This window comes from Onychostruthus taczanowskii, unplaced genomic scaffold, assembly GCF_017590055.1.
Source record: "Onychostruthus taczanowskii isolate IOZ18803 unplaced genomic scaffold, ASM1759005v1 scaffold81, whole genome shotgun sequence".
Lineage (NCBI taxonomy): Eukaryota > Metazoa > Chordata > Aves > Passeriformes > Passeridae > Onychostruthus > Onychostruthus taczanowskii.
In genome coordinates this window covers 1,916,861-1,944,332 of record NW_024506002.1, presented here as the reverse complement: position 1 = coordinate 1,944,332, position 27,472 = coordinate 1,916,861, and the positions used below count along the sequence as shown (strand labels likewise).

The 27,472-nt window shown below is 52.3% G+C and overlaps 1 protein-coding gene across 1 annotated transcript in view; it reads right to left on the bottom strand.

The window, feature by feature from the left end:
• Nucleotides 1-792: 792 nt before the first annotated feature.
• The window catches only part of SLC16A2 (solute carrier family 16 member 2), a 39,921-nt gene continuing 13,241 nt past the window's right edge, over nt 793-27,472 (bottom strand). The window contains exons 2-6 of the mRNA XM_041424404.1: nt 14,280-14,424; nt 10,017-10,479; nt 9,438-9,581; nt 8,698-8,926; nt 793-7,442 (exon numbers count right to left, since the gene is read on the bottom strand). Coding sequence (XP_041280338.1) covers nt 7,222-7,442; nt 8,698-8,926; nt 9,438-9,581; nt 10,017-10,479; nt 14,280-14,424 — 1,202 coding nt within the window. The 3' untranslated portion in view covers nt 793-7,221. The remainder of the gene's footprint in view (nt 7,443-8,697; nt 8,927-9,437; nt 9,582-10,016; nt 10,480-14,279; nt 14,425-27,472) is intronic.

Genomic DNA, 27,472 nt, shown 5'->3' with positions numbered 1-27,472 from the left:
AACTTGAAAAAGAGTTGAGGTGCACATTAAAAAAAAAAGAAGCCTGAGTTATATAAAATTAATGCACGTGTCAGCTTTCATCTAATGGCAATTAAAGCACCTCATATAAACAAATCATTAATAGAAAACCCTGGATGAAAGCTGTGTTTTCAGTATCTCACAGCCTCTGTAACCTCACTCATGAATTATCATCCCTGATCTTTCCCAACCTTCCCATATCTTCTCTTATAGACAAAAATGATTAATTGTCTTGTGACCAGGAGGTACCTCAAAGGCCTCATCGTGCCCCTCACCCACTGCCAAGCGGAAGAAATAATATTAATGATATTTAAAAACAGCTCTGGTGCTGTGGCTGTGTGAGAGCCCCCACAGGGTGAAGAGGCTGCAGCCCCTGGAGGTGCTGGGGGTAAAATCCAGACCCAAAGCTGCCCCCAGGGGAATGGGAAACACCCAGGTGGCTCCAGGCTCATCCTGGGCACCCTCTGGGCACACGGCTGCTCTCGGGGTGGATTTTAAAATCATTTTTAGTTCTAAGTGCCTCAGTGGGACAAGGACCATCCCCTTCCAGCAGTCACCCCTCACCAGCTCATGGGAACATCTCCCCCACTGGGCTCCAGCACCTTGGCTCGGCCTTTCCTCAAGGTGCATCCAACACTCAATAAAAATAATTCCCAGGATAAACCCTTGCCTCTCCAGCCCCTTTGGACATCTGGCAGCATCTGGAAGAGCTGCTGAGAACCATGAGCAGCCATGAGGAGAGACCTGGCAAAACACAGGAACAAATCCCTTTTCTTTTTAAACTGGTTTATTCTACACAAATCTTTTAAACAACATTCATAAAACATTAACTACAAACATGTGCTAATATGGGGTAGGTTTCTTTCTTTTTATTTTTTGTTATTCCAACAATCAGAAATTCACATTTTGAAAGGATAGGCATACTTTTAAGAGACACATTCACTTAACTTCCAGATACAAAATTTTGAGGGATTATAAATCACTTACAAGGAGCAGATGTAAAAAAAAAAAGTAACAATTTTAAGCTTCAGGATCTGATTTCAGCATTGAATTGAACAGCTGCTTTTGGACCACTGGCTCTGCTGCTCTGCCCAGGGTGCCCAGCAGGCCTGGGCACCTCCCAGGACCGATTTCAGAGCCACACACAGCTCTGAGTGGAGAGCCTGGAGCACAGCAGAAAAAAATAGGATTGCAAAGCTACCACCAGCGCTGCAGCCTCTTATTGAATCTTTCTAGTGCGTACAGACACGGAGAGGGTGCATCCCACCCCAAAAACCCATGGGCAGACTGTTTTCCATCAACAATGGAGCAAATGCCAGCTGTGACAGGGCCTGGCTTTGGAATCTGCTGAGCAGGGTGATGGCAGCAAGCTTGGAGGTCCTGCTTCAAAAACAATTACCCGAAACGGCCAAAATTCAAGCCTCCGCCCCGGTGCTCTTATGTGGAGCCAGCTCCAAAATCCACCCATCCGAAAGCAAATATTTGGCTTCATCCTGCTGGATCTCAGGGCAGGGGAGGGGGAGTGGGGTAATTTCCTAATTGCCCTCAGTCTCCCCAGAAAAATCCTGCCTCTGGCTCTAACGGGTTTAAATGGCTGAAACAGGATACGCTGGGAAAGTTCAGGCCTGGGGAAGCGGAGCTCTTTCCCGAAAGGATCGGGCTGAAAGCCGGGCTCAGGAAGCTTGGCCAGGGCCCACCTGAGGGGGAGCATCACCTCAGCGCAGGAACCTGCTCCAGTAAACAACTCATCTTACTCACCACGATAAAAATCTACAAAAAGGACCAAAAAAGAGCTGCATTCCCTGGTAACAGCCCCTGAGTCTTGTCTCTAAAGCTGCAGGAGGGGCTGTGTTTGCAGGCGGGCTGAGCGGGGTGCAGGGAGAGCCTTGGGGAGTAGGGTGCAAAAAGAGGAGAAACTTTGGAGGTGCAAAGCCTCCTCCAGAGCCACGTTTTGCAGGAAACAGGAGGGATTTTGTGTTATTCCTCTGGGCTGGGAAGGCGGATCCCAGCCCTGCACCTGTAGGGTTTCATCACCGAGGGTCATGGGCAGAGGGGACACGGGGACACTCGCAGGGTCTGGCCTTGAGGGGAGCACCGAGGGCACGGCAAAATATTTGCAAAAATAAAACTACAAAGCCCCCCCGAGAGGGGCTGTGCCAGTGGTCCCACCAAAGCCCAGTGATAACCTCCCTGTCACCAGGGCTTAAGTTCACAGAGTGGCCGTGCCAGGCAGATAAAGGACCTGGAGCAATGGCACAGGCTCACCCCTGAAGGACAAAGGCCTTTCAGAGCTCCATCCACCTCTGTGTTCGCTTTCCTGCCCAGGGCTCTCAAAAAGAAAGGAAACACCTTTCTTTTGGTTGTTACTTGCCCATGGAGCCCCTCTCTGTGCCAGTTCCTTGTCTGATGTTACTCAATGCACCCTGGAGTAGGATTTAAGGAGCACTTCTCAACCCCACCATTGTCCCCAAAGGTTACGAGGGTGCTTGTAAGCACCCAAAAGAGCTCAAGTCCACACTTGATGGCATAAAGGTGGAGGGAGGGAGCTGCTCTGCTTGCCTTGGCTTTCAAAGTCATTCGAATTTTCTGCTTCTAGCTGGAAAAGGAGAAGCAGACTCTGCCAGCTTGGAAATAATTGAAGGTAAAATAATCAAAGTGACCCCAGACAAAACTGTGGTGTGCAGGAGCACACAAAAGCCAGGAATGGTTTGCAGTGAAGAATGGAGAGATGGCAAAAGTCTCGGCTGGATCTGTCCCCCTGAATTCAGAGGATTTGATCCGAGTTCACCTCTACCCAGGTGAGGATTACGTGGCCACTTATAGGTGCAAGTGTCAGCCAGGGTTCAAATCAGGAGCAGGTGAGATCCTCAGCACCAAATCAGGCTGCCCAGAGCAAATTGCTCTTGGCACCCACGTACCAAAGAGAGCCTCTGCTGCCATGCAGAACATTCCCATGGCGCTGCCAGGGAAGGAAGGGCAGGAATGTCCTTGCCCAGCTGCTGGCCACCACCCTGCTGGCTCTTCCAGGCAGCTCAGCCCAGGGGGTGATGAAGCTCCTTGAGTGGCAGCCCCAAAGCACCACCACGGTGGGAGGCAGAGCCAAAACCTCCTGAAATTGGGGGTCTCCAAACCCCACGGTACCACAGCAGACCTGCAAAAGCCCTCTGTTTGGCTGGCAATTAGGATGTGGCCTTCCCACAGCTCCCACAGCAGAGAAATGTTAGGAAACCTCAACCCCGGCTGGAGAGAGGCCAGAATTTGATAAATTTAAGCTCTGTGACTTCGAAACTTGTGTTTGCTTGGCTGCAGGACCTCGGGGCAGGGCAAGCTGCAGTGAAGCAGCTCCTGCATATTGTTCCAAAACTGAAAAAAGCACTAAGCCATGAATCATGGCATGTCCCAGACAGCTCCCAAAGCCCTGCTCCCCTTCCCATCACAAACACAGCCATCCCAGGAGCCCTTCCAGCTCAGCTGTCCCTCTCCATCCCTGAGCCAGAGCCAGAGGAGTTAAACCCAATGCCTCACTCTGCAGTAGAACAATAATAAAAGAAAAAAGGAAAGAAAAAAAAAAAAGCAGAAGAAAAGACAACAAGTTGGTTTTGAACACCCTTAAGGTAAAGATTTAAGAGGCAGCCCCAGCCCAGCCCCGAGCAGGAGCTGCTGGGACATGTCCTGTGCTCACTGCACGCTTACATAAGGCTCTGCAGCTCTGCAAACACCACGGGCTGAAGTGGGGCCCTCCCCACTCCCTTCCACCCCGGGGGCTCAGCCCACTCCCCTTTCCTTGCTGGCTCCCAAAGCTGGCCGAGCCTGAGTGCTGGGCTCCCCCTTCCCTTCCCTTCCCAGAGCAGGGAGAGGGGCAGGACTCACAGCCTGGCACTCGCAGGGGAGGGAGAAGGTTGGGTTTTTTGTCAGAAAACTGAGTAAAAGGCAGCCCCAAAGGGGATGGGGGTGTTCTGGGCTAGGACAAGATGACCCTGATGGGGCAGGGGGAGCTTTGGGATGAAGCTTTTTGCTGCAGTTAGGGACCCATTGGCATCACACCACCAGACCACCAGAGGCTGAGCAGAGGTTTTGAGAGCAGTGCAACCCCTCTCTGCTCACAATCCCACCTGTCACGTGCAGAAATTCTTGCAAACTGCCTGGTGTTCAAAAGGGCCAAACTAGACCCACAGCAGCAGCAGCAGCAATCTGACAAACAAGCCCCAAATACTCCCCGTATGTTGACACTGCTCCAACCTTTGCCCTTCCCATTCCCATCTGTGTTTGCTGATGAGGAGACCTTTCATGGCTGCTGTCCAAACCTGCAGAATTTGTCCTTGTGTCCACCAAGGGCAGGATTTTGACCAGACAAAGACACTGAGTGTGGTTTTGGTAAGCTGGTACCAGACATGCGTCTGGGATAGGATGAGGGGTGGCTTCCTCTGACTAGGCTGGGGTGGCCAAGAGAGCACCTCATCACTCCAAATCTCCTAGAGGGTCAATAATAAAAGCCATGGGGAAAGATCAAAATGCAGGGGGGTGCACATGCGGGTACCAGCACCCCTTCTGGGCTGGCACAGCTGCTCTGATGCCACTGCAGGGTTAAGCACCCCTTGCACTGAATGCAGGCTGCTCCCAGTGCATTTGCAGGCATCTGGAGCAGTTAAGGCAAGTGGAATTCTGTAGGAATTTGGGATTTGAACCATAAATCACCTTAGGAGCAAGGGAGGCTTTGCCACACAAAGTCTGGGTTCAGCCATCAGTGGGCTCTGCTGTGCAGGCACTCACTCAGCCCAGATGGGGTTTGGAGACAGCTCTGCTCATGCTCCGCCTGCTCTGAAGAAGCTACTTCTGGAATTTAAACCTCTCACAATCTCTCCTTTGGGGGGCATTAAGGTCCAAAGTATGATTTAATGAACTTCATCAAACTCCAATGTGAATTAATGCCCCAAAACTCACAGAAGGAGTTACAATGAGGAGTTTTTTATTTCCTTCAGCTGTCAGAGGGCTTTGAAGCTGCCCCACTTCCAAGGCTCCCACCCAAAAAGCACCAGATTAACGACCTGCCCTAGGCTAAGTCTGGCAGATCCCAGCTGGAGCCGGGTTAGGTGGTTCAAGCCCTGCCTCCTCCTGCAGCTTCATCTGCCTCACGTGGCTCCCCAAACACAGGGATGGCTCAGAAGAGCCAAAGCAGAGGATGCAATACAGGCCATGAAGGGTGCGAACAGTCATGGAAAAGTGTATCCAAGAAAGAGACAAGTAGACATCTCATTTTATATCATAAACAGACACGTCACAACACACCAGGTAATTTTCCAGCTCGTACAGGGACAGAAGGGCCACGAGACCACAAGACCTTACAATGCATCAGCCAAGAAGGGTTAAAAACAGGGCCAGAGGGACATGCAGGGTCCTGAGCCTATTATGTACAAAAGTCCCACTGCTGCCTGTGGGAGGGGCCTCCACTGAGCCCAAATTTCCACAGCAAAGACATGTCCAGGTGTTACAAACCCCCACACTCGCCCGGAGACCAAGGGATGTTCCCCACGACACATGTCCCTCTTCAGACATCTGAGATTTTACTGCCAGGTGAACAAAATGAAAATCTGATGAAGGACGGGTTTGCAGTCAGAATAAATGTGAGTTTTGTTTCTTGCTCTCTCCCAGGAAAAGGCACCCCCATCCCAGCTGGCTTCTTGTTCACACAGGGACCCACCAGGGCAGGAGAACTTCCCTTCTCACTCATTAGCCATGCTCATTAGCAATCCCTGGAGATGATCATAGAATCATGGAATGGTTTGGGTTGGAATGGACCTTAAAGCTCATCTCATTCCAGCCCCTTGCCATGGGCAGGGACACCTTCCACTATCCAAGGTTGCTCCCAGCCGTGCCCAACCTGGCCTGGAGCACTTCCAGGGATGGGGCAGTCACAGCTTCTCTGAGCAATTTGAATTTCTACAATTTTCTGTGGGCAGTGATGGATTCCTGCCTGAACTGGGGTTGAGCTCTGCTGCCACTCAGTGTGGTGGGTACCCACTGGCTGTGTGATTTCCTTGCACCCTCTCCCTCTCCCCCCAGATCAGCACTGACCCTGCACCAGCTCAGTGACAACACACGGGCTACGAGTTAAACACTACTGGGGCTGTCAAACCCTTTGGAAAACTGGGATTCCCCACCAATACTGACTCTTGCTTATTGCTGCATAATACACAACTGGCCCTCAAAAACAGCAGAGGCACCCTGTGCCCTGAGCCAGCAGCATCCCCACACCTGTGGGTGCCCCTGAGCCCAGCAGGGAAGCCACTTCCCAGCGCAGAGTTGATCCATGACACAGGGGCTCTGTCCCAGCCCTGTGTGCCTCAAAGCCACCAAAGTGCCCTTTTTGGTGGTGATCCCAAGGATTTGGCCCCAGAGAGCCGGGCACTGTGGGCTGTGCAAGGAGCTGCCCCTCTCTTTTGCATCTCAAAAGCCCAATCATTAATTGCTGGCTGGGAAAACGGAGGTGGAAAGCGGCCAAGGGACCTGCTGGTCTCATCCACGCGTTTTTAAGGCATATTTTGCAGGAAGGGTGTGCTCCCATGTGACTCCGATGGCTGGAGCCAGCCGAGCTCCCTGTCATCCCAGCTGCAGCTCCCTGGGGGTGTGGGAGAGCAGCGGGAAAGGAGGAAAGAGGAAGATGAAAGCGGGACTCGCTGACATTTATTTGGTTTGTGCATCAGACTAAAGCAGCGTTTCCTCCTTCGGATCTCTGGCTCCAAAACAGCCCCAGGTGCTGGACGGGGACGGGGCTGTCTCACTTGGATGTGACACCCGAGTGACACTGGAGGAGGAGGAGGATGGACAGCTGCAAGGTTCAACAAGTTCCATCCGTGGCCTGCTTGGAAAAGGCATTTATTATCTGTAAACCTCTGTCGTGACGTATAGAAAACTGGGAGAGGAGCGGGAGCTCGATCAAGTTTGAATCCTGGTGAGAGTTCTCCTTACAAAAATGGTTAGGGGGGGAAAAAAAAAAGGTGGCTTTGAAATCAAAACTGTCCAAAAAAAAAAAAAAAAAAAGAGCATTTCTGCTAGTTAAAAGCCTTTAACTAGAAGAAATGTTTGTGTTTTCTCCTTTACAAACATAGTGCATCTGCGATCACTGGGAATTTCGGTCCGTCTGGGAAAGGGCCTGTGCTGGGGCTACGAGAGGCTGCTGGTGTCCTGGGAGAGCCGGGAGCGGCGTCACATGTGTGCTTCGGAGGCCGGGCAGCCAGGCAGCAGCTCCCCGTTCACCACCGCCTCCGACACCAGCATCTTGTCTTTGCCAGAATCCAGGCGCTGCTTCTTCAGCATCCTCTGGTGGACCAGCGGCACCACGGAGAGCACCAGGCCGCCGATGATGGGCGGCACCCCCGCAAAGTAAAAGGCCGCGTCGTAATTCCCAAAATAATCATTGAGGTATCCTGGAAGAGAAGAAGGGTGACGTTAGAGCCTCGTCAGTCTAATGAGCTTGTTAGTGTAATGACCTGCTTGTTCCCTCCTTCGAGTGCAGCTTGCGTCACCCACCAGATCTGGGGAGATTTGGGTTTTTAAAATAATCTTTTTTTTCCGTTTGCATCTCTTGGCGTTTTTACGCCTTGGATTAAGAGATGTGTGCAGCCAACACTGTGTACCAAGGGAGTGGAGAAGGAAAGCCTCAGCCGTCCTTCCTGTTTCTCCAGAACAGGACACAACCGTCCACATCCCAGACAATCCCAAATGCAAGCTGAGACGTGTTAAACCCAACACCTCTTCCCAGAGGCTTGCCAGCCAGGAGGCAATGGGAAAGTGAGCAGGGGCTGTTCCTCTGCTGATTGTCTCCATTTGGAAGCCCTGCCCTTATGGATGTTTTATCTCCAGCTGTGAAATACATGCTGCCAGTTACAAACAATAGCCAAGCCTTAAAACCCAACAAGGTTCTACATTTGTCTGGCAAGTTCTAACACAGCCAGGCATCCTTGGAGAATAACACATAGCCATTGATCAGCTCTGGAAAATCCCTCTGAGTGTCTCCTGCGTGGATGCTTCCCTGGGGATTAGACCAATGCAAAAGGCCCCTTCACCCAGCAAGACCCACTCAGGGGGTCCTGGTGCAGCATCCTCCCAGTGAGAGGTGTGTGACCCCCATGTTCCGTTCCGAGGGTGTTAGAGTGAACTTTGCTGCTGGAAGTAGAGAGATCAGAGGTGCTTATCCAGCTTTGGCTTAGTGCTGCTGATGCAGAGGTCCTGCTGCTCAGGAGCAGAGCCCTGGCAGAGCCTCTGGCAGAGCCCTCGCTGTTAAGGACGCTGGGGTTGTTGCTGTGCTGGAACACAGACCCAGGTCTTGTGGAGGTTCAGGTGTCTCCATCTCTAACTTCAATTCCATCTAAAAGGACTTCTAGAAAATTATTATCTGCCAATTTTTAGCTCAGCTGCAAACAGAAATCACTTAATGTGACCTTGGCTCACTGTTCCCCCAATGACCACCTTTCATTAGCCTTGAGAAAAGCCCTGAGATGGCACAGGACATAGCATGGAGTGATGCCACCCCCATTCCTCAACTTCCACATGACCTGATAAACCAGAGAACTCAAACCAGTGCTTCTGGTCTCACACCAAACCACCACCACAGGTGAAAGATGCCACCACCAAGTCCCTCCCACCCACTGGGTCCTGGTCCAGCCCCGTGGTGTTACCAACCTGCAATGGGCGTGCCCGCAGTCATGGGCACGGCCATCAGCCCCATGAGGTACCCTATGGCCTGGGACGCCTGCATGGGCCCCACCAGCTCGAAGGCGATGGGGGCCATGATGGTGGTGAAGAAGCCGTCACAGAGGCCAAGGAAGAGGCAGATGACAATGACGCCCTCGAAGCCTCGGCACTGCGGGATCATCATGCACAGGAGGCCCAACAGCATGAAGGACGCAACCTGGGGGAACAGAAGTGGGCATAGAGTGGGGATGGGCAGCAGAAGAGTCATGGAGATGACACTGAACAGGTCAATGTCACTGCTTCCTCCCCTGGACCCAGCAAAGCCATCCAGCCACCGCTCCTGTCTCGGAGAGGCCCTTAAGAATAACCTTTTAAGAAGGGTTAAGAAGGATTAACTGCTGGATTAGCTGCTAGATTTCAGCAGTTTGTTCTTCAAAAACCACAAGGAGGTTAAAGGGTGTCGGTAGTTTGGGAAGAGTGGCTACCAGGGAGTTTGATTGCTGAACAGACACCAGTCCCTGCGGTCAAGTGTGTAACTCCTCTTACACACTTCTGCAGTCAATTTTCTTCCCTCACAGCAGACAATGGTTGGTAAAGGCTTTGTGATTGACAGTTATTAAGCAGAGCGTGTACACCCATGTAGAGATACCATCCCTGTCCCACTGTGGTTGGCCAGCACCTCCATGGAGGGCTGGGCACACCGTACCTGCAGGTAAATCACACTGTACCTGCAGGTAAATCTTCTTCAGCCCGGGAATGCAGTCGCCAATGCGGCCTGAAACCAAGCGCCCCAGCCCCGACATGGCCCCGAGGCAAACCAGGAGGATCCAGTCCTTTTTGGTTTCCTGAAATCGCTTCTCCACATATTTGACCTAGGATGGAAGGAAGAACACAAGGACATGAAGCTGTAGTACATTCATCTCTCTCATCTCCTGAAAAGGGACAGGATTTCCTGCAGAGGGCTCATGGATCTGGGCTGGTTGTGTGACCCTCGTGTCCACACCACACTGACCTGCACCCTCCACCCACCCCAAACTCAACAGGACCTTCTTCTCCTCCACTCCTGCTACTGGTGCTGGTCCTTAGGAGTGCTGGGAAGTGACCCTGGCCTACCCTGGCACAGAGGGCACAGAGAGGACACACAAAACCATATCTATCACAATTCCTGTTTAAAGGATGTGCACCAGTTTCTTGGCTTCAAGGCTTTTGGTGCCTCTGCCCCTACTGCCCATCCCCACCTTCCCACCTCCTCCTCACTCTGGGCAAAGGGACCTCCCTCCCCTTCCAACCCCAGCCACGGCTCTCACCAGGTTCATGTAAGGTACGAGGTATCCCAGGACAGCAGTAGCGATCCCAAAGGCCCAAATCCGATAGGTCTTTCTCCGGAAAACCCTCAGGTTGAAATACTTGCGGGTCTGGGCCCAGCACTGCTGCCTCATGCTCCGGCTGCCCATCTTGTCGTGCCCGTCGTGCTGAGAGTCACATGAAGGCGTCAGGATGGGCCGGTAGGTCATGGACAAGAAGATCTGGATGAGCATTAAGGCACTGAGTACTTGGAAAGTGTGTGCCAGCCCGATGGCACCCCCGACCATCTTCAGGAAGAAGGGGAGCGGCACGGAGATGAGGCAGCTGCCCCCGGCCACGATGCCGTTGGCCAGGCCCAGGCGGCGCTTGAAGTAGTGACCGAGGATGACCAGCGAGGGCTGGAAGGCAAAGGAGCTGCCACAGCCAAAGAGGATCCCATATGTGAAATAACGGACTTCCAGGGACCTGGAATGACACAGGGGAGTGGGGATGTGAGGCAGAGGTGAGGAAGCCTCCTCCCCCACGGTCCTGCAAAGGCCTGGGTCTCACGTGCCACAGGTACTGCACAGACAGTCTGACCTCGAGGAGCTTATCCCCTCACCAAAACCAGGATAATCCTCACCTAACAGCTGGCACATGAAATCTGCAGCAAAATGAAGTGGAGCTGGGAAGTGCTTTCTGCCACCAGGAGAAGGCAGCAGCCAACCTGGCCTCCTTGGGAAGCTGGCCTTACTTCAATGGTTATTAAATTACAGCAAACAAGATTTTCTAAGGTAGGGATGGTGGGATATTTTTAGCTAGAATTCCTTTTAATTTTTCCAGTGAAAGGACTGACTGAAAACATTCTCCACCCAGTGTTTGGAAGCAGAAGGCACCAACCCTGCTGGTTATTAGGCACGCAGGAAGGAAATGTGGTGTTTCTGCCCAGGCTCCAGGCTGGTTAATTAAGCTCTTCTTCTTTAAGCTCTTCTGGGAGCTTTAATTAGACAGTTAATAGATCTCATCTGTACCTTACATTGGTGGCTGCACTCGAAGAGGGAGTGAAGTGGCTGCTCTACAGAGCAGATGGAGAGTGCTGAAAGCTCTTGGAAGGAGCTGCCTCCAAATTTCCAGCCCAATTTTCTCAACAGAGGCAGCTGACAAAGGAGCCTGGATTTAGGCAGTACAAACAACCTGTTGTGTTTCTTTCCAGATGAAGGAATTTTTTTTCTTCATTCCCATGCAATCCATCCAGCTGCAGAGGTCTGCCATGGGATACTGCCTGGGAGGAAAGTGTGAGGAAAACCTTTGGGCAGCTCAGGGTCTTGTACAAGCAGGGTCTGTGCTCCAATCCTCGGAGCAAGACTGAGTGCTGCTCCCAAAGCAAGTGAGGAAACAGCAGCCCACATCTCCCAGAGCAGCTGGAAGTTGGGAAAACCTTTACAAGCACATCATGCCTTCCATTACACGCTCATCCCTCCGGCCTGCCAAGCAGAAAGCAGAACGCGGCTGCTGTGCCTGACGGCGCCGAGACGAATGACCATCATGAAAGGCAATTTCCATCCACTCCAGAGCAAAACCACATCAGAAGCCCCCTCTGTGGGAGCCAGGCAAGCAGCTGGGCCTTGTAGGCTGTGCCCGACCTCCCACGCACCAGCCCTGGCCTGGTCACAGCAGCCCTGGTGCCACAGGCAATGCCACAGTTCCCATCTGCTCCCAGTGATGCTCAGACACCCCTGCATGAGCAGAGCCTCCTTTCAGCCATGAGCTGAAAAAAAAAGAGCCAGGATTTCCCAGCCTGCTTATTGGGAATCAGCCAGCAGCTGTCTGGGGGAAGGGTTGCATTGTCCCCTCAGATTGTGAGGTTGCCAATGGATAATTGTTTCTCCTGGGACAAGGAGGTCTCCCTCCTGCTTCCAGCTCTCAGTGGGAACAGCCCTGGTTCATCCTTGCTGGTAGAAGTTTGGGGGACTCCTCTGTGCAGCAGTAAGCAGGCAGAAATTGTGTAGGGGAAGGAGAAGCAGATGAAAAGGGGCCCAACCCTCCCTGCAGAACACTTCGTGCAGAGGAGGAGGGCTGGGAGGGCTCTGGGGGCCTATGAAGACAACCCTGCTGAGCTGGCCATCATCTCCCATTCCCCATGCTAAACCAACCCCCTTAAACTGGAGGGAAGCTAAAGCCTTAACTGGGATTTCTCTTTTGTTGAGAGCACCCAAGGTCTCTGGTGGCTTGAGCTGGTTACAAGTGCAGGAGACACCTCAGAGCAAGGCAGCAGAGAGGAAAAGCCTTGCACTGACCCCGTCCAGCCTTCCCCAGAGCTTTGCTTTTCAGCACAGTTGGTTTCTTTAGTGGTCTACATACAAAATTCCTAATATTTTGAGACAAGAGGCACTGAGCTGGGCACTGGGGTGTTACCACAGAGTCTTGGTGGCTCAGGGGGGTTTTGGAGCAGCTCAGTGCAGTGCTGGGAACTGCTGCTCCTCCATTTGGACAAAATAAACCCATTTTAGAGAATCTAGGAGATAAAGGGGGGGTGAATCTTGATCCAGCTCTGCCTGAGCCCACCTAACCAGGTTGTGTCCCTCTGCACCAGTGCTTGTATCACAGGGGAATGATCTCCAGCTGCGGTGGAGGGACTTGCCAGGAGGGACCCAAAAAAAGCTTCTCCATTGTTCAGGGAGAGCTGGAGCCACAAGCCCCGAATTTCAGGAGCAGCCTTCACCATCCGGGTGGAGCGCTGCCAAATCCCACAGCCTCCCTGCTCTTCCTCCGGCCCCGCGCGCTCGGCTCTGCCGGCGCAGCTTCCCTCGCTGTGGTCCAGCTGCAAAGGGGCTCCTTTCTCCCTTAAAAGGCAGCCAGAGGAATGTGGTCCGAGAGTGAGAGGCAGGAAATGGGGATCTCAGTCCTGTAGCTCTCCTGGAAATGATGTTTCTCTCTGCCTGCACTGTTTGATTTTTTCTTCTTTTTTGAAGCCCAACACAACAAACCCCTGGCAGCAGTGTAGTCCCACAAGCCCTTTTTCTTTGCACAAACATTTTACAATAGAGGGAGCAAAAAAGTCCAAGTTTTGTTGATTGGAAAGAAAGCAGGATCACATGGGAAACTCCTGTGATTTGCTAGGGCACAGCTTCCCTCAGGACCCACTGCACCTTTTGCCATTATCTTTGGAAGCAGAAAGGGTGGCACTTGAGGAGGAAGCTGCAGACGCCAGTTCCTTCCCAAGATGGTTTTGGCAACCCAAAAATCCCATCTGCAATTAGCCACGGTCCTGGGGGGTTTTCCTGGGGATCAGAACTGATCCCCAGTCCCAGCATGATGGGGGGGGGATCCCACAGATGAGGACTTGGGGATCCAGGGAAGCAGGGCTGGGACGAGCACAAGGGTTTCACTGACCAGGAGGAGCACGGCAAGGCAAGTCGCCCTCTGGAAAACTGGTGTGTATTTGCTTTAAAAACCCACTCCTTGAAGCATTTTAATTAAAACAATATTGATTTTAACTGAAATCCAACCCAAAGCAATGTTTTTATTCAGAAAAGTGGGGCAAATGCTGCTTTGGAAGTGTCTCCATGGAGCCTCTGAGACTGTGTTTAGTAAGTGTCACATAAATTACCCCAGAGGTGACCTCTTTTTGCTCCCACAACGATGCCAACTCTGATTTCTGGGCTGGAAAGACACACAAGGTACACCTGCCATTGGCCAGTGCCTGCCAGCAGAAATTCATGGCATGGGATCAGGCATGGAAAACAAGGAGCAGCAGTGGCCCTGCGTTGCCGCAGACACACGAGCCAGGGCAGGAACACCACAAACTGCTCCAAACCCCGTCTGCCTTCCCCTCCCTGTCTGCCCTGCACAGAAACTCCCTCTTAGGCGCAATCCACCAAATATTATTTTAAGCATTAATTTACTTTCAGCACCAAATGTGAAAATGGTTGCAAAGGAGAATAGTTTTCTCTGTGAGTGCCTCGCTGGAGCTGCCCGTGAGAGGCACACCAACCTCTCCTGCTGTTTCAAAGACCAAATGAGGGACCTGAGTGCTGAAATCCCAGAAAATACAGTCCCTTGCTTGGGTAAAATTCGCTCTCATTTTACCTAAGGACACAAGGTTCAGTTTGGAGGGGAACAGGCTGAGCACACGTGGGCTGTAGGATGCCAGGAGATCTCTCATGCAGATGGGCACCACCTGCTTTGCCCCCAGAGGTAGCAGCAATGTGTTGGCAGGGAGATTGCAGGGAACAGGGAGGAAGAGGAGCTCTCCAAGGAGCTGGATGTGCCCTCCACAGCCTTACTTGGTGAAGGAGCTGGAGAGGAGCCCGATGAAGGCGATGGTAGCTCCCATGGCCGCCGTGGTCCTGCAGCCGATCCGGTCGGTGAAGATGCTGACGATGGGAGAGCAGAAAAAAATCATCCCCATGGCCAGGGAGCCGACCCACGCTGGGGAGAGAGAGGAGAAAGGTGATGGTCAGGGTGGGACACCCAACAGGGGCAGGGGAAATCAGTCAGGGACCAAGCGCAGCTTTGGAGGTGTCTTGGCAGAGAGGCAGCCCCATCACACAGTTAATTAGCCGTGTTAAGTGCTGTTAATTAACAGTGCAACTCATAAATGACACGGAGAGCTGGTGGCACTGCAGATGGGGCACAATGATGGAGTATGGACAGGTTTTTCTTGCATTCCTCTGTGCTGGGTTACTGTGTCCCAGGGAAGGCACCAAGTTTCAATGCTCTTTCCAAACAACCTTGGCTTCAAATGGGAAGATGCTCCACTGACAGCACTTCCATCAGGAATCTCCACAGCCAAAAGCCCCCTGAGCTCCTCCAAACCCTTTGCTCCCCAGCTTTGGCTAGGGAGAGGTTCCTGTCCAAAGCCACAGCCCTGCATCCCCAGGGAGCACATCACCCACCCCTCCCTCACTCCCCAGAGTCAGCACTCCTCACCTTCCCCTCTCCCCACGGTCAGTGAGGATTCCTCGTTGTGTCTGAGCTGATGGAGACACATGTTTATCCCAGGTTAAATTCCACCCTGACCTTGCCAGGCAATGCCCAAGTGGGACCATCATGTCCTGTCTCCTTCCAGCCCACTGTGGAGAAAACCACTGTCTGTCTGTCTGTCCTTTTTCCAGAAATGTTAATTATTCACAGATTTTTTTTTTCTTTTTCAGCCCATCATGAAATCGTTAAGGTTAGAAAAGCCTTTTAAGATCCTCAAGTCCAACCATTCCCCCAGCAGTGCCAAGCCCAGCACTAACCCATGTTCCCAAGTGCCACATCGACATGGTTTTTCATTCCCTCCAGGGACAATGATTCCATCGCTGCCCTGAGCAGCCTGTGCCAGTGCTTGACCAGCCTTTTAGTGAAGAAATTTTTCCTAATATTGAATCTAAACCTCTCCTGGCACAACTTGAGGCCATTTCTTTTTGTCCACCATCTTCTCCCTGCCCTCCACCTTCTCCTTTTAATGGTTTGTGTGACTATTTTGGGGAGAAAACACAGGATTTCAAGAAAAGAAAAGTGGTAAGAAAAAGAATTTCTAAGGAGAAGCAAGAGGTCCCCTGGGTGGTGTGTGGGGCAGAGTGGGATGGACAGAGGGACAAGGGGTTCCCAGCCCCACCTGGCACCAAAGTGGGGAGACCTCCTGGAGCATCTCCAAGCTCCAGGTGCTGGCTCTGGTTTGCCAAGCACAACCCCAGGACACGTGGTCCTTTTACCTTTTTTTATCCCTTTTTTAGGTTTGGTTTGGGTTTTCTTTGCACCCAGGCCAAGGGCTCTGCAAACCTTTTCATCACATCCCTGCATAAAAACACCCTCATAGTCCTTCCAGGGCTGTGAGATCTTCAAAAAATAGCCAGGTCCCTATTAAAAGCAAATCCCAGCTATAGAACAGCCTCTCCAACCTCTGCCTTTCACAAAAGGACTACACAAAGAAGCCCTCCCCAGGCTGGGAAGAGCTGACCCTTCCAAATTAATTATAAGTTCACAAGTACCCAATTTACTTCAAAATCTTCCTTAATAAATGCAGAGTGGAGCAATAAAATGAAAAGCAAGGGCTGAGCAGGAACCTCGTGGGACCGGTTGGACTCTCGTCTCAACTCCAGGCAAAAAGAAGGGAGAGGGGAAGGGAGAGGACCCCCCTCTCCAGCTGATTTTCTTGGTTCTGAACACAAGGCACAGTGTAACGAAAGTCCCTCTAATAGGATTAGGTGGCACGGATCCAAAGAGCCGTCCAAAACAGCTCCGAGAGGGGGAGAGGGGTGGGAGCCACGCCAGGATGGGAAAGGCTCGTTAAATTGGATAATATACTTCCAGAAATGTTCCTTCTACTCCAGCCAAGGCAGTAAAACGTTAGATGGCCCCGTCATGTTTGAAGTTTGTTATTTTTGGAAATTACTTTAAGAAATGCGGAAATAAAAGCATAAAGCGGAGTATTAAATTTAAAGGGCCAGATTCGGATCTTAATAACCCGGGGATTTACATGCCAATAGGCAGGATCAATCTCTGGCCCCAAAAATGCACACTCACCTGCAGAGATCAAAGCAAACCCAGGGCAGGAGGCTCAGCAACAGGCGCTTAAAAGTTCCTCCAGCTCTGGGTTTGTAAAAAGGAGATATCTCTCAATTAAAATTGGTAAACACACACACACACACACAAAAAAAAAAAAAAAAAAAAAAAAAAAAAGAATTCTGTGGCAAATTGCTCTACCTTAGAGAAAGAGCTTACCACAAGCAATGAATAAAAATAGGCTTGGGGAAGAACATCCAGTTAAAATTAGTAAGAACAATAGCCTCACTTCCAGAGCGGGGTTTTGTCTTCCCAGCGCTTCCCAGTGAAGCCCCGGGAAGCCGGGAGGGCAGGGCCAGCTCCAGCGCTGGAAGGAAACCTCGGCAAAATCTGGGGGCAGCTCAAACTCGCCTCGGTGCCGGCTCCCATCCCGGCTGATTCACACCAGAACACCCCCGCAGCGAGGGGAGGCACGGCTTTCCCCCTGTTTTATCCATGGTGATCTCCGTTCACCTGGGATGGGGCAAGGATGGAGGGAGGTGATGGCAGAAAAGCACAGGTTGGGAAAGAAATGGAGCTCAGGTGAAGGCTAGCCCCAGTCCCACCCCTTTGGGCATAGTCCTTGGATCAACTCCAGGAAAAGAAGCGTTTATTTTGGGCAATCTGTGGTGTTGAAGTTTCTCCTGAATTTTGCTGGATGTGAAGAGCAGAGGCAGCCATTCCTCCAGTGGAAACCAGGCAGGGCTCAGCACCTTCCCTCCTACAGCTTCTCCAGTGCTGGAGAAGTTACCCCTTGGTTTAAAGCCACAGTGGAAAAAAGGGGGGGAATTTCTGCTCCTGATTTCCAGAGGGTTTGGATGGGTTGGTTAATTCCCAGCCTGGCCACACCTCCCACCCTCTATGGCTGATAAGCTGGGTGAGATATGGAAACACACAGACAAGCCCCCACATGAGGCACAGAGTCTTATCAAGCACATCCTAAAAGAAGCTATGGAGAGAATCCAGCTGAGGATGGGGCTGGAAGAAGCTCAGGAGCTGCCAGAACTTTGACTGAGATCGGGTTAAGACTTGATTGTATTTTAGGGTGCTGTGAGTCCAACCAGCTCCTGGAAGCACCAGCTGAACCAGGCTGGTTTTGGAGCTGGGGGCCATGGGGGGACCTGGCTGGTGGCAGGGGTGTCCTGACAAAAACAACTTGACAGATGACATGCAAGAGATGTCTTGACAGAAACACAAAATGCTTCAGAAACTGTATTTCTAGATTAAGAAAACCACAAAAGGCATGAAAGCACTCTGCTTTTGATGACGGGAAATGCACATGACTTCTGATTTGGGGGTTGCTGACACGAGAGGTGACTCAAGGTGTGTTGTCCCTCCCTGACAGCCACCTCTCTGCTGACTTTATTTGGCACTGAGAGTTCCATTGAGCCAAGACCTGTCCATCCCTCCCTGCTCCCACCATAGTCCCTCCTGAAGGGATTGAAGGAGCCGAGGATCCAGGACCCCCCCAGGGCACACCCCCTGCTCCAGGGGGCTGGGGACAGCACCAGCCCCAGCTGCCACCCCAGCTCAAGCCACCTACAGAGCTAGTGGAACGTCCCTGGTGGTCCTAGGGATGCTCTGGGCCAGGGGAAGAGATCAGCGTGGGGCTGGTGCTGCTTTGCTGGAGCAGAGTTGTTGACCAGGGAGAACATTCCACCAGCAGCTCTCACACAAAGGGGAAAGCTCCAGCTAAAGCTCCACAAATTCTTCCTTCCCACTTTGACATAACAAAGGCAGCCAAGCTGGTGGCCCATGGCTGGTCCAAAGCAATACGGCCTTCAGCATGGACAGGGAATGCAGTGGTTGAAGTTCTCCAAGGGGAACAGTGATTCAATGGTCTAAGAGGTCACAGAATCATAAAATCAGAAGGGTTGGGGTTGGAAGGGACATTAAAGATCATCCAGTTCTACCCCCTGCCATGGGTAGGGACACCTTCCACTATCCCAGGGCTCTCCAAGTCCCATCTAACCTGACCTTGGACACTTCCAACTGCAACTACTGTTGCAGTAGCATGGCCAGGATGATCCATCCCCCCAGCACCACCCACCCTGGGTTCAGGACAGAGGGAAAACTGGTGAGGTGACCCATTTGCCCACCAACCCATTTGCCCACCAGCCCAACAGCACCAAGCTGTGTCCATAGTGGAGGAGGGACCAGGAATTCTTTGGTCACCTTCTCCTCCTCCTACCAGTGGATGACAAAGCTCGGGGGACGCTGAGGCAGAGGAGGGAGGTTGGGGGGCTCAGCTCCCCCTGCAGTGGGACTGGTGATGCTGAGGGGTCCCTGAGGGCTGTGAGCACCATGTCTGTGTGTTCGTGGTGGGCAGGGCCCCCAGGGTCAGTCCAGGTGGTCCCACCTGGATACCAGACCAACTTTCTTTCCAGCAGGACCATCCAACAGGATGACAAACTTCCCCTGTTGCTGGCATTTTTCTAAGCAGAAAAAGGTTTCTGAGAGCAGAGCAAGGTAGGAGCAGGAAGAAAATCTCACCACTCTGAGATGCAGATCCAAACCCCCCTGGTATTTAGCTCATTGTTCCAAAAAACATCATTAAAAAATCAGACAGCGGCACTTGAAGCCAAACCTATTTGTTCCTTTAAAAGCAAATCTCCAGGGAGAGAGGAGGAAGGGACGTCGCTCTCAGCTGTGCTTCCCCGCTGACCCAAATACCCCAGGCTGGAGGGATCAAGGGCCAGGAGGTGACCTCAGATCCGCCGCTGGAGGAAGTGTCTTCCCTCGCTTCCCGCGGCTTCTCCCGCTCGCACCACGCAGCTGGGACAGGGGACGGGGACAAGATGCATACACGGTCACCTTCCCCAGGCACCTGGCCTTTCTCAGAGAAGAGATGAGGCAGCCAAAGGTAATTCACCTCCTGCACCTCTCCTACAAGAAATAAATCACTTTTTGACTCGTTCCAGGCACAGGGAAGCTCTGCTGCTGTGACAAACCTCATCACGCATCTTCACAGCCCTCCCCAGCCCTACCTGCCTCGATTTTGGGGTGCCCTGGGAGCCCAGGCAACCTCGTGGCCCTTCCCAGGTGGAGGCTGTGGGGGAGCAGGCTGCTGTGCCCCCCTCGGCAGGGCTCCCGCGGCACATCTGGAGTGAAACCCAAGCAGCTGTTTCATCTCGTGCCCTTGGAGAGCCATTTGCGTCATCCCCTTGTGCTCTCAAAGTGAAGCCTCAACCGCTCCCAGCGGCTCAGCCCCATGTGCTCAACACCCCCTGCGGGCTGAGCCGGTCCCAGGGATGAATGGTCAAGGCTTAAAAAAAGGCAGATGCAAAAGTCAGAGCTGAGGAAGCCACCACGATGCATGGTGGGATGGGAAACTGAGCTGGAGAGCAGCAAAACGGAGCTGAGGAATTTGAAACTGAATCTGGGGAACTTCAAATTGAAACTGGGGAGCACCAAATTGAAGCTGAGGAGCAGAAACTGAACCTGGAGAGCAGCAAACTGAAGCTGAGGAGCAGAAACTGAACCTGGAGAGCACCAAACTGAAGCTGAGGAGCACCAAAATGGCCCAAAACGAAATTGTGGAGCCCCAAGCTGAAGATGAAGAGCCCCAAACAAAAGCTGGGGAATGCCAAACAAAACCTGAGGAATACCAAACTGAACATGGAGACCACCAAATTGAGATCCACAAACCAAAGTTGTGAAGCCCCAAACCGAAGCTGGGGAACATCAAACTGAACCTGGGGAACACCAAACTGAGATTGAGGAGCAGCAAACTGAAGGTGAGGAGCATCAAACCAACACCAGGACACACCAAACTGACGCTGAAGAGCCTCAAAATGATGCTGAGAAGTCCCAAACCAAAGCTGGGGAGCACCAAACTGGGGAACCCCAAACTGATGCTGAAGAACCCCAAACCAAGGCTGGGGAACACCAAACTGATGCTAAAGAACCCCAAACCAAGACTGAAGAGCACCAAACTGAAACCAGACTTCTCTGGGAGCTGGTGGTGGCAGGGCATTGTGGTGGCAGCCACTGTGCATCATGTGCAGCTCAAAGCCAGCTAAACTCATTAATTGTATAGCAAGCCCTGCTTGGTACCATACCCTAAAGCTTCAGAACAAAGTCCTCCTTTATCAGGTTTGGCTGACTTCTCCCCCACACCCCCACCTCCCCTCTTTTGAAAACAATTCCACAACAGGCTGAAAATTGGAATAAATGGAATTATTCAGAGGAATTATTCAAGGCCAGGTCTGGCTAAAGACCCTTTCAGTGCCCTGTTCATGGTGGTATTTGGAGGGGGTAAGGAAATATGTGAATGTTGTAGAAATGGAAGCTCCTGTCATTGTGCCATCATCCCATGGCCATGAATAAGGCAACAGCTTCCCAGAGATCAGATCCAGCAAGTGCCAATTCAGTCTTTGCCACGGGGGAGTTTTAAAACACCAATTCTGAACTGGTTCAGGAGCACAGAGCACTGGAGCAGAGCAGGTTGGGAAGGTACTTTGCTTTAAAAACCCCACCACATCTCTCCTGATTGTGTCTCTCTGCCTCTGCTCTCCCTCAAGGATGCAGGGGACTTTTAAGAGACGATGCCCAGGCCACCTCCCGTAACCACTAAGTGACAGATCTCAGCTTATGTGAGAGAAAAGGCCCAAAATGAGCTGCCCTGTGGCCACCCTAAGTAGAGATGGAGACAAATCTGTGGTTTCTCTTGGCAAGCAGCGGGCACGGAGTGTTTGCCTGGGGTTCCTGCGCTCAACATCCCAGAGAAACTCGGTCCCAGACACATTTTGCATCCATTTCATTCCAAACCCATAAACCTCAGCCCTGGCTAGAGCAAAATGGGGTTAGAGCTGGTTTCTGGGCTGCATCACATCTTCCCCATCCACAGCCTCAGCCTCGGAGGCTCCAGAGCTGGTCCAGAAATGCAAATTCTTGTGAAATTCGTCCAAAAGCAACAAGGCAGCATGTGCTCTGCAGCTGAAACCCACCATGTGCCCAGGCGGGAGTTTTCTTCCCAGCACTCCACTCCACAGGCCAGGAAGGTTTTTCTTCTCTGCGTCGCCTCTGGCTTGCAATTTTTGAGGGATGATTCACCTACCACACACTGAAGTTACCCAACAAACAGGAGCTGCAGCTCCTCAACGTGGGCCACGTCCCATCCCGACATCTTTCCATGACCTACACACCCAAGGAGGCCAAGGATCTTGTTACTCCAAGCTCTCCTGGTGTTGTGTGAGTCCAAGGGATGTTGGGTTGGACCCTGTTTGCCCATGTCCCATCTCCCTGTGTGAGAGCCCAGGACTGTCCTGGCGTTCAGCTGCTCCTGGGCAGAACCAGTGCCCTCCCTCAGCTCCTGCCCAAATGAACTGGCAAAGGCTCCTTAGCACTGGGGGGGAAAATACAAATCCTGGGGACGAGCATCTCCTCCCTCGACTGTGCTGTCAAACGCCTCGCCAGCCCCTGGCTGCGTTTTCATCCAGCAATTTTACGAAAAACAGAAAAGTTCCATTTAATTGGTGAAAATTCCCTCCTCCCACCCGCGGAGCACCAATCTGTAATTAGCCTTTCATGTAAAACGATGTTTATTCCTGACAGAGTTTATCTTGGCACAAACACGCGCTCTGAAATGTGCACACATTTGAAGACTCAAACCCTGCATTTAATTCTCTATCTGCTTGTTAATGCTCATTGTTCCCAAGCCCCTTTTCAAAACACACCCACAGGGAGAAGAAAGTATTTTTTATACATATACATAAAAACCTCCTTCCAGCATCAGGACACCAGCGGCGAGCACGGCACCGGCCCAGGGTCCGGCTGACCCCGGATCCCGGCGCTCTCCCAAACATACGGTGCCAAGACCAGACCTCCTGATTTTAGCCATCTTCCCTTTTCTTTAACACAGGTTTTTCTCCCCAGCTGTGATGCCCCTCAATGTTCCCCCTGCAATACAAGTGAAGGATGGGAGCCCTGAAGTGGGAGGATGGGAAAAGCATTGTGGAGAGCCCATCAACAGCACCCAGCTCCGTTTTGGAGAGCCTGCCCTCACCAGGTTCTGGGAAGCCAGAACCCAAGTCTCATGATTCCTGGGCTCAATGCAGGGTGATTTGGGAGTTACACTTTCCCAAATCTCCTAACACAGCAGCTCCCAGCTGGGACTGGGTGACCAAAGCAGATCAGATCCTTCCCCTCTGTCCAGCTCTGTGTGCAGATGGCAGTGAGAACGCACCAGGGGGTCCTGAGTGGCTGACACTGGCTGCTCCAGGTTCTCCCATTTCCTACAGGGCAATAAACACAATCTCCACCTTATAAAATGAAAGGGAAAGCAAAGGTTTGGGCAGAGACAATACCAGGGTTGTGATTAGGGTTTGGGTTAGGGTCTGGATAAGGTTAGGGTCTGGATTGGGGCGAGGGTCTGGATCAGGGTTAGAGTTTAGTTTAGTGTCAAGGTCAAGGGACATTGCTCTCCCCAGGCTGATGCATCCTGGTAGGTTGGGGTTTCCTCCAGGCCCCTCACCCTGAGTTTTTGGGGAAGGAGTTCCCACTGCTGAAGCTAGGCAGGTTCCAGGTGATGGCAATGATTAACTCTGGTGGGACACTGTGGGTCAGCTCTGGCCCCTGACACTGGCTGCTGCATGTCCAAAGCTCTCTTTTCTCTGTGGATAAGCCACGACCTGACCAAACTTCAATGGGCTTTGACTATGATTAACCTCCTGCAGCCACCAGTGCAAGGTGACAAAGCCTGGGAACAGCTCAGCACTCACACTCCACCACGGCCATCCCCTGTCCCCAGCAGTGAAGTGTGACCTCCTTCTGCTTCTCCAGCCCCAAAATGTGTCATCTCCTCTGAACCTCACCATGGCCATCTTATGTAACTGGCAGGTTTGTACTGGTAACCTGTACCACACACAACTGGGAGGACTGTGCAGCTGAGGGACTGGGGTCATGGAGCCTCAGGAATTTACTCCAGTGCTTCATCTGCTCTTCATCTGGGTGGGCAGGAGGGATGGAAGGGGAAAGGGTGGGAGGAAAGGGGGAAGGCATCTGCCAGGACATGAGCACCAGGACTGGGCCAGCAGTGCTGGGATATGTCTCAGCCAGGGCCAGCCACCGTTTCCCAGGCTGAGATCCAGGTGAGCGCTGCCACTTTTGGGGGCACACCTGAAAGTCCTAAAGGGCTGGAGTGTGACTCTGGGAGCAGTCCCTGCCCTGCCAGCTGCCCCATGTGAGTGGCTGCCATGGCTTTTCACAGCCAGAGCAGCCCAACCAGCCCTGTGATCCACTGGGATGTGGAGCTGTGGCTCCCACTGGAGCAGCCCAGCCAGCCCTGTGAACCACTGGGATGTGGAGCTGTGGCTCCCACTGGAGCAGCCCAGCCGCCGCTGTGAACCACTGGGATGTGGAGCTGTGGCTCCCAGCCAACACAGCTTGGAGCAGATGGTGAAGCAGCGCTGGCTCACAAGCCGGGATGAGGGGCAAAGCCAAGAGAGCTCTCCACGCCAAGGTCATGGGTTCATGTCCCAGCCAGGCACAGAATCCATGTACATCCCTCCAGGAGCCAGTGTCCAGCACTGACCCACCACTGCATCTCCGTCTACATGACACCATACCTGACACACAGGATCCAAAAATCCTCAGCATTGCTTCAGGGTGAGAACACCTGAGGCATCCCAAGCCCTTGATGCCTTGGGGAGAAGATGGGATGGATCCTGGCCACCAGTGGGAGGCAGGTTGGGCTCCACTCCCAAAACAAATCTGATGGCCCAAGGCTGCTCCATCCTTGTGAAATCACGGGGCACTTTCTGCCTCCTCTGTCCCGCTCCCACCAACCCCTCCTGGGCTGTGTTTGGGAACCCTCTTCCCTCTGCGGTGAGACAGGGGTGAGAAAGGAAACTTTTTTCCAAGCTGGAAGAGACAGAAAAGTTTCCCTCTTTGCCAAATTTCTCCCAAGCCATCTTCTGTTTCCCATTAACAGCGAGGAGAAGAAGAAACCCTACGGCCCAGCTCCATGCTCCTCCCACCACAACTCCCTTGGGCACTCGTCAACATCGCAGTAAAAAAAGGAGAATTAAACCCATGCAACCTGGCTGGCCGTGACCCAGGGACCCGCAGAGCGAGGACCGGCGGCGGGTGGAAAACAAACCCCCTGCTCTGCTCTTACATCCCCCCATGGAAACTTTTCAACTCCAGTCGCTGGCAGGAGCCAGGCTGATCCCAGCTGAATTCCTTCCACTTACCAGCAAATAAATAGCAGTTAAATGAAAGGAAAGAGAAAAACACCCTTTTTTCAAAGGGGAAAACAAAGAAGTCAGGCAAAATAAATGGAGGCGAAATGTTGGGCTGGTCACAGGCTTGTGAAGATCTTTTTCCTTCCCAGTTGGGTACTTGACAGCCTTTCCTTTCAGCTAATTAAGGGATACTCAGAAATAAAAATACTTCCAGCTCTTTGCCAGCCCTGAGCATTAAGGGGAGAGTCCCAGCAGGCTGGACACCAAACCCGGGAGACCTGGCCACAGCTCCTCACCCGCCCAGGCACTGGTTTTACACAAATAATTGCCACTGCAAGACATCTGTGGCCTTCTCCCAGTCCTGGCAGATTTCTGCACAGCCTTTCCTCCAAACCCTCTGGTGGTGGACATGTCCAGTCTTGGAATCATAGAATTATGGAGTTGTTTTAGGTCAAAAAAGCCCTCTGAAACCACTGAGTCCTACTGCTAACCCTGCACTGCCCAGCCCACCACTAAACCATGTCCCCAATGCCTCATTAAGAGGTCTTTTCAATCCCTACAGGTTGTTTAATATATATATTAATATATATATATATCTGTACCTTCCCCTAGACAAGGGCCAGTCTTGAACTCCAAGTACTTCTCCCAACTAACACCTTCTCTGCTGCCAAATTTCCAAGCATCACTTTGCACCCTGCTCCTCCCTGGACAGAGAACACAGTTAATTACCTTGGCTTTTGCAACTTTTGAGGCAGCTGAAGGCAGTGATGCACCTTCTGTCCCCTACCAGGAACAACCCCCGGTTTCAGCACTGCATATTCTCCCTCTTCTCCTCCACATCTCCCACTCAGCCCAATCCTTTCCCACTGTGTGGTGGATGGGGATGACGTGAAATTGTGTCAGGGCAGGCTCAGGCTGGAGCTCAGGGAAAGGTTCTTCCCCCAGAGGGTGCTGGCACTGCCCAAGGAATGGAATGCCCGAGGCTGCCAGAGCTCCAGGAGCGTTTGGACACCACTCCAGGTGGCACCAGGGCACCAGGGATGCCCAGGGTGAGATTGTTGGGGTGTTTGTGCAGGATCAGGAGTGGGACTGGGTGATCCTTGAGGGTCCCTTCTAATTTGGGATATTCCATTATTCTATTGTCCTGTGAGGGGGGGATGGGGATGGGGATGGGGGTGGGGATGGTATGGGCAGAACCAAACCTCCCAGACACCCATCAGCCAAGGCTGGGGTATCCCCAGGGCGAGCGAGGTTGGAAGAAAACATCCCTGTGTTTTTCCCAGCTGGCTCTGCCCTGCACATCATCTCCAGAGCCACCCCCACCCACAGCCACCCCCCAGAGCCCCCCAGGTTTCAGAGCAAAAAAATACAGTGCCAACTTCAGCCTCATCCCCACTGGAGCAAAAACATGGAGAGGGCTGGGATTCCTCCCCTGTGGCACCTGGGCAGAGCCACCCACCCCAATATTACCAAAATATTTCAGTTATGTTACTTATTTGCTTCCACCCAACACAGCCCGAATTTCCCCGAAGACAAAGTCTGCCCAATACCCAACAATGCACAGGGCTGGAAATATGAAAGGGAAAATCGTGGTGGCTGCTCCAGGTGTTTTCTGAAGGGAGGCCCCTCCCCAGGCTGTGCCAGGTGGCTTTTAAGTTGTTTTGCCCCCAGGGTTCGCTGACAAAGGAGGTAACACCTCCCTCCCTGCCTCTTCCACCTCAGCTCTCCCCCCACACCGGCCTCTTCCCCAGACTGTCCCAGGGCTCAGCCCCAGCCCCGACCCTCCCGTGGCACGAGGGACACGAGGTGATGGCTGACCACACTGGAGAGCCTCCTCCACTGAGAGAATATCTTTAACAATCGAAATAAATGAAGAAAAGCTGTTTTTAAGCAGGCTGAGCAGAGCCCTGGGGCAGGCACTGAGTCATCCTGGGCTGACACAGTGTCTGTGGGACAAAACAGCTCCATGGTGGAACATCTGGGCTCTTCTCCTGATGGCCATCAGGAAATTATTTCTTGCCTCAATGCTGGAGAGTTTCTGCAGCACAGAGCAGCACCTCTGGATAGTGCTCCTGGAGCCCACGGACCAGGAAGAAGATCATAACACATCATTGAACCCAGACACCCAGAGGGCAAGAGAAGGGGAAAATATCCATGTGATTTTAATCTCTTGGAGCTTCCTTACATTAAAGACAACATTTGAAAACAACTGGATATCTCAGAAAAATAGAGCAGGCTGTCATTAAGTAAATCCAACTGCTAAAGGAAAGTGAAAACCAGCAGCATTTTATCTAATCACTATTTTTTTTTTAAGCCCAGCAAGAAGCGGGTTACACCTCTTTGCCAACGGGCTGTCACTTTTGGCTGACCTGCTCTCATTTGAAAGTTTTTCAGACACCGGGTGGCTTCAGGGAAGGGCCAGCCCTGCCCTTGGGTGCTGCAGGCAGGAGGGGCAGAGGCGAGGGGCTCACAGCAGGATGAGCCCCTGCTTCCCATCCCCATCCCAGGAACCCCCCGGAGCCCTGCAGCTCCTGCTGCTGCCCCTGGGACGGGGATTGTGATCCATGGACATAAATATGCCCGTGTGGATCTATGCACACACTCACATCTACATATAAATTAAAAACCAGGCCCCCGAGGCTCGAGCCCACACGACAGCCACAGGCAGAGCTGCCTTGGAGCCACACAATGTTTAACGAGAGCGAGGGGAACTGGGGACAGCCCCGGCCACTCCGAGTGCCCCGGTGGCAAAGGGCTCTGGA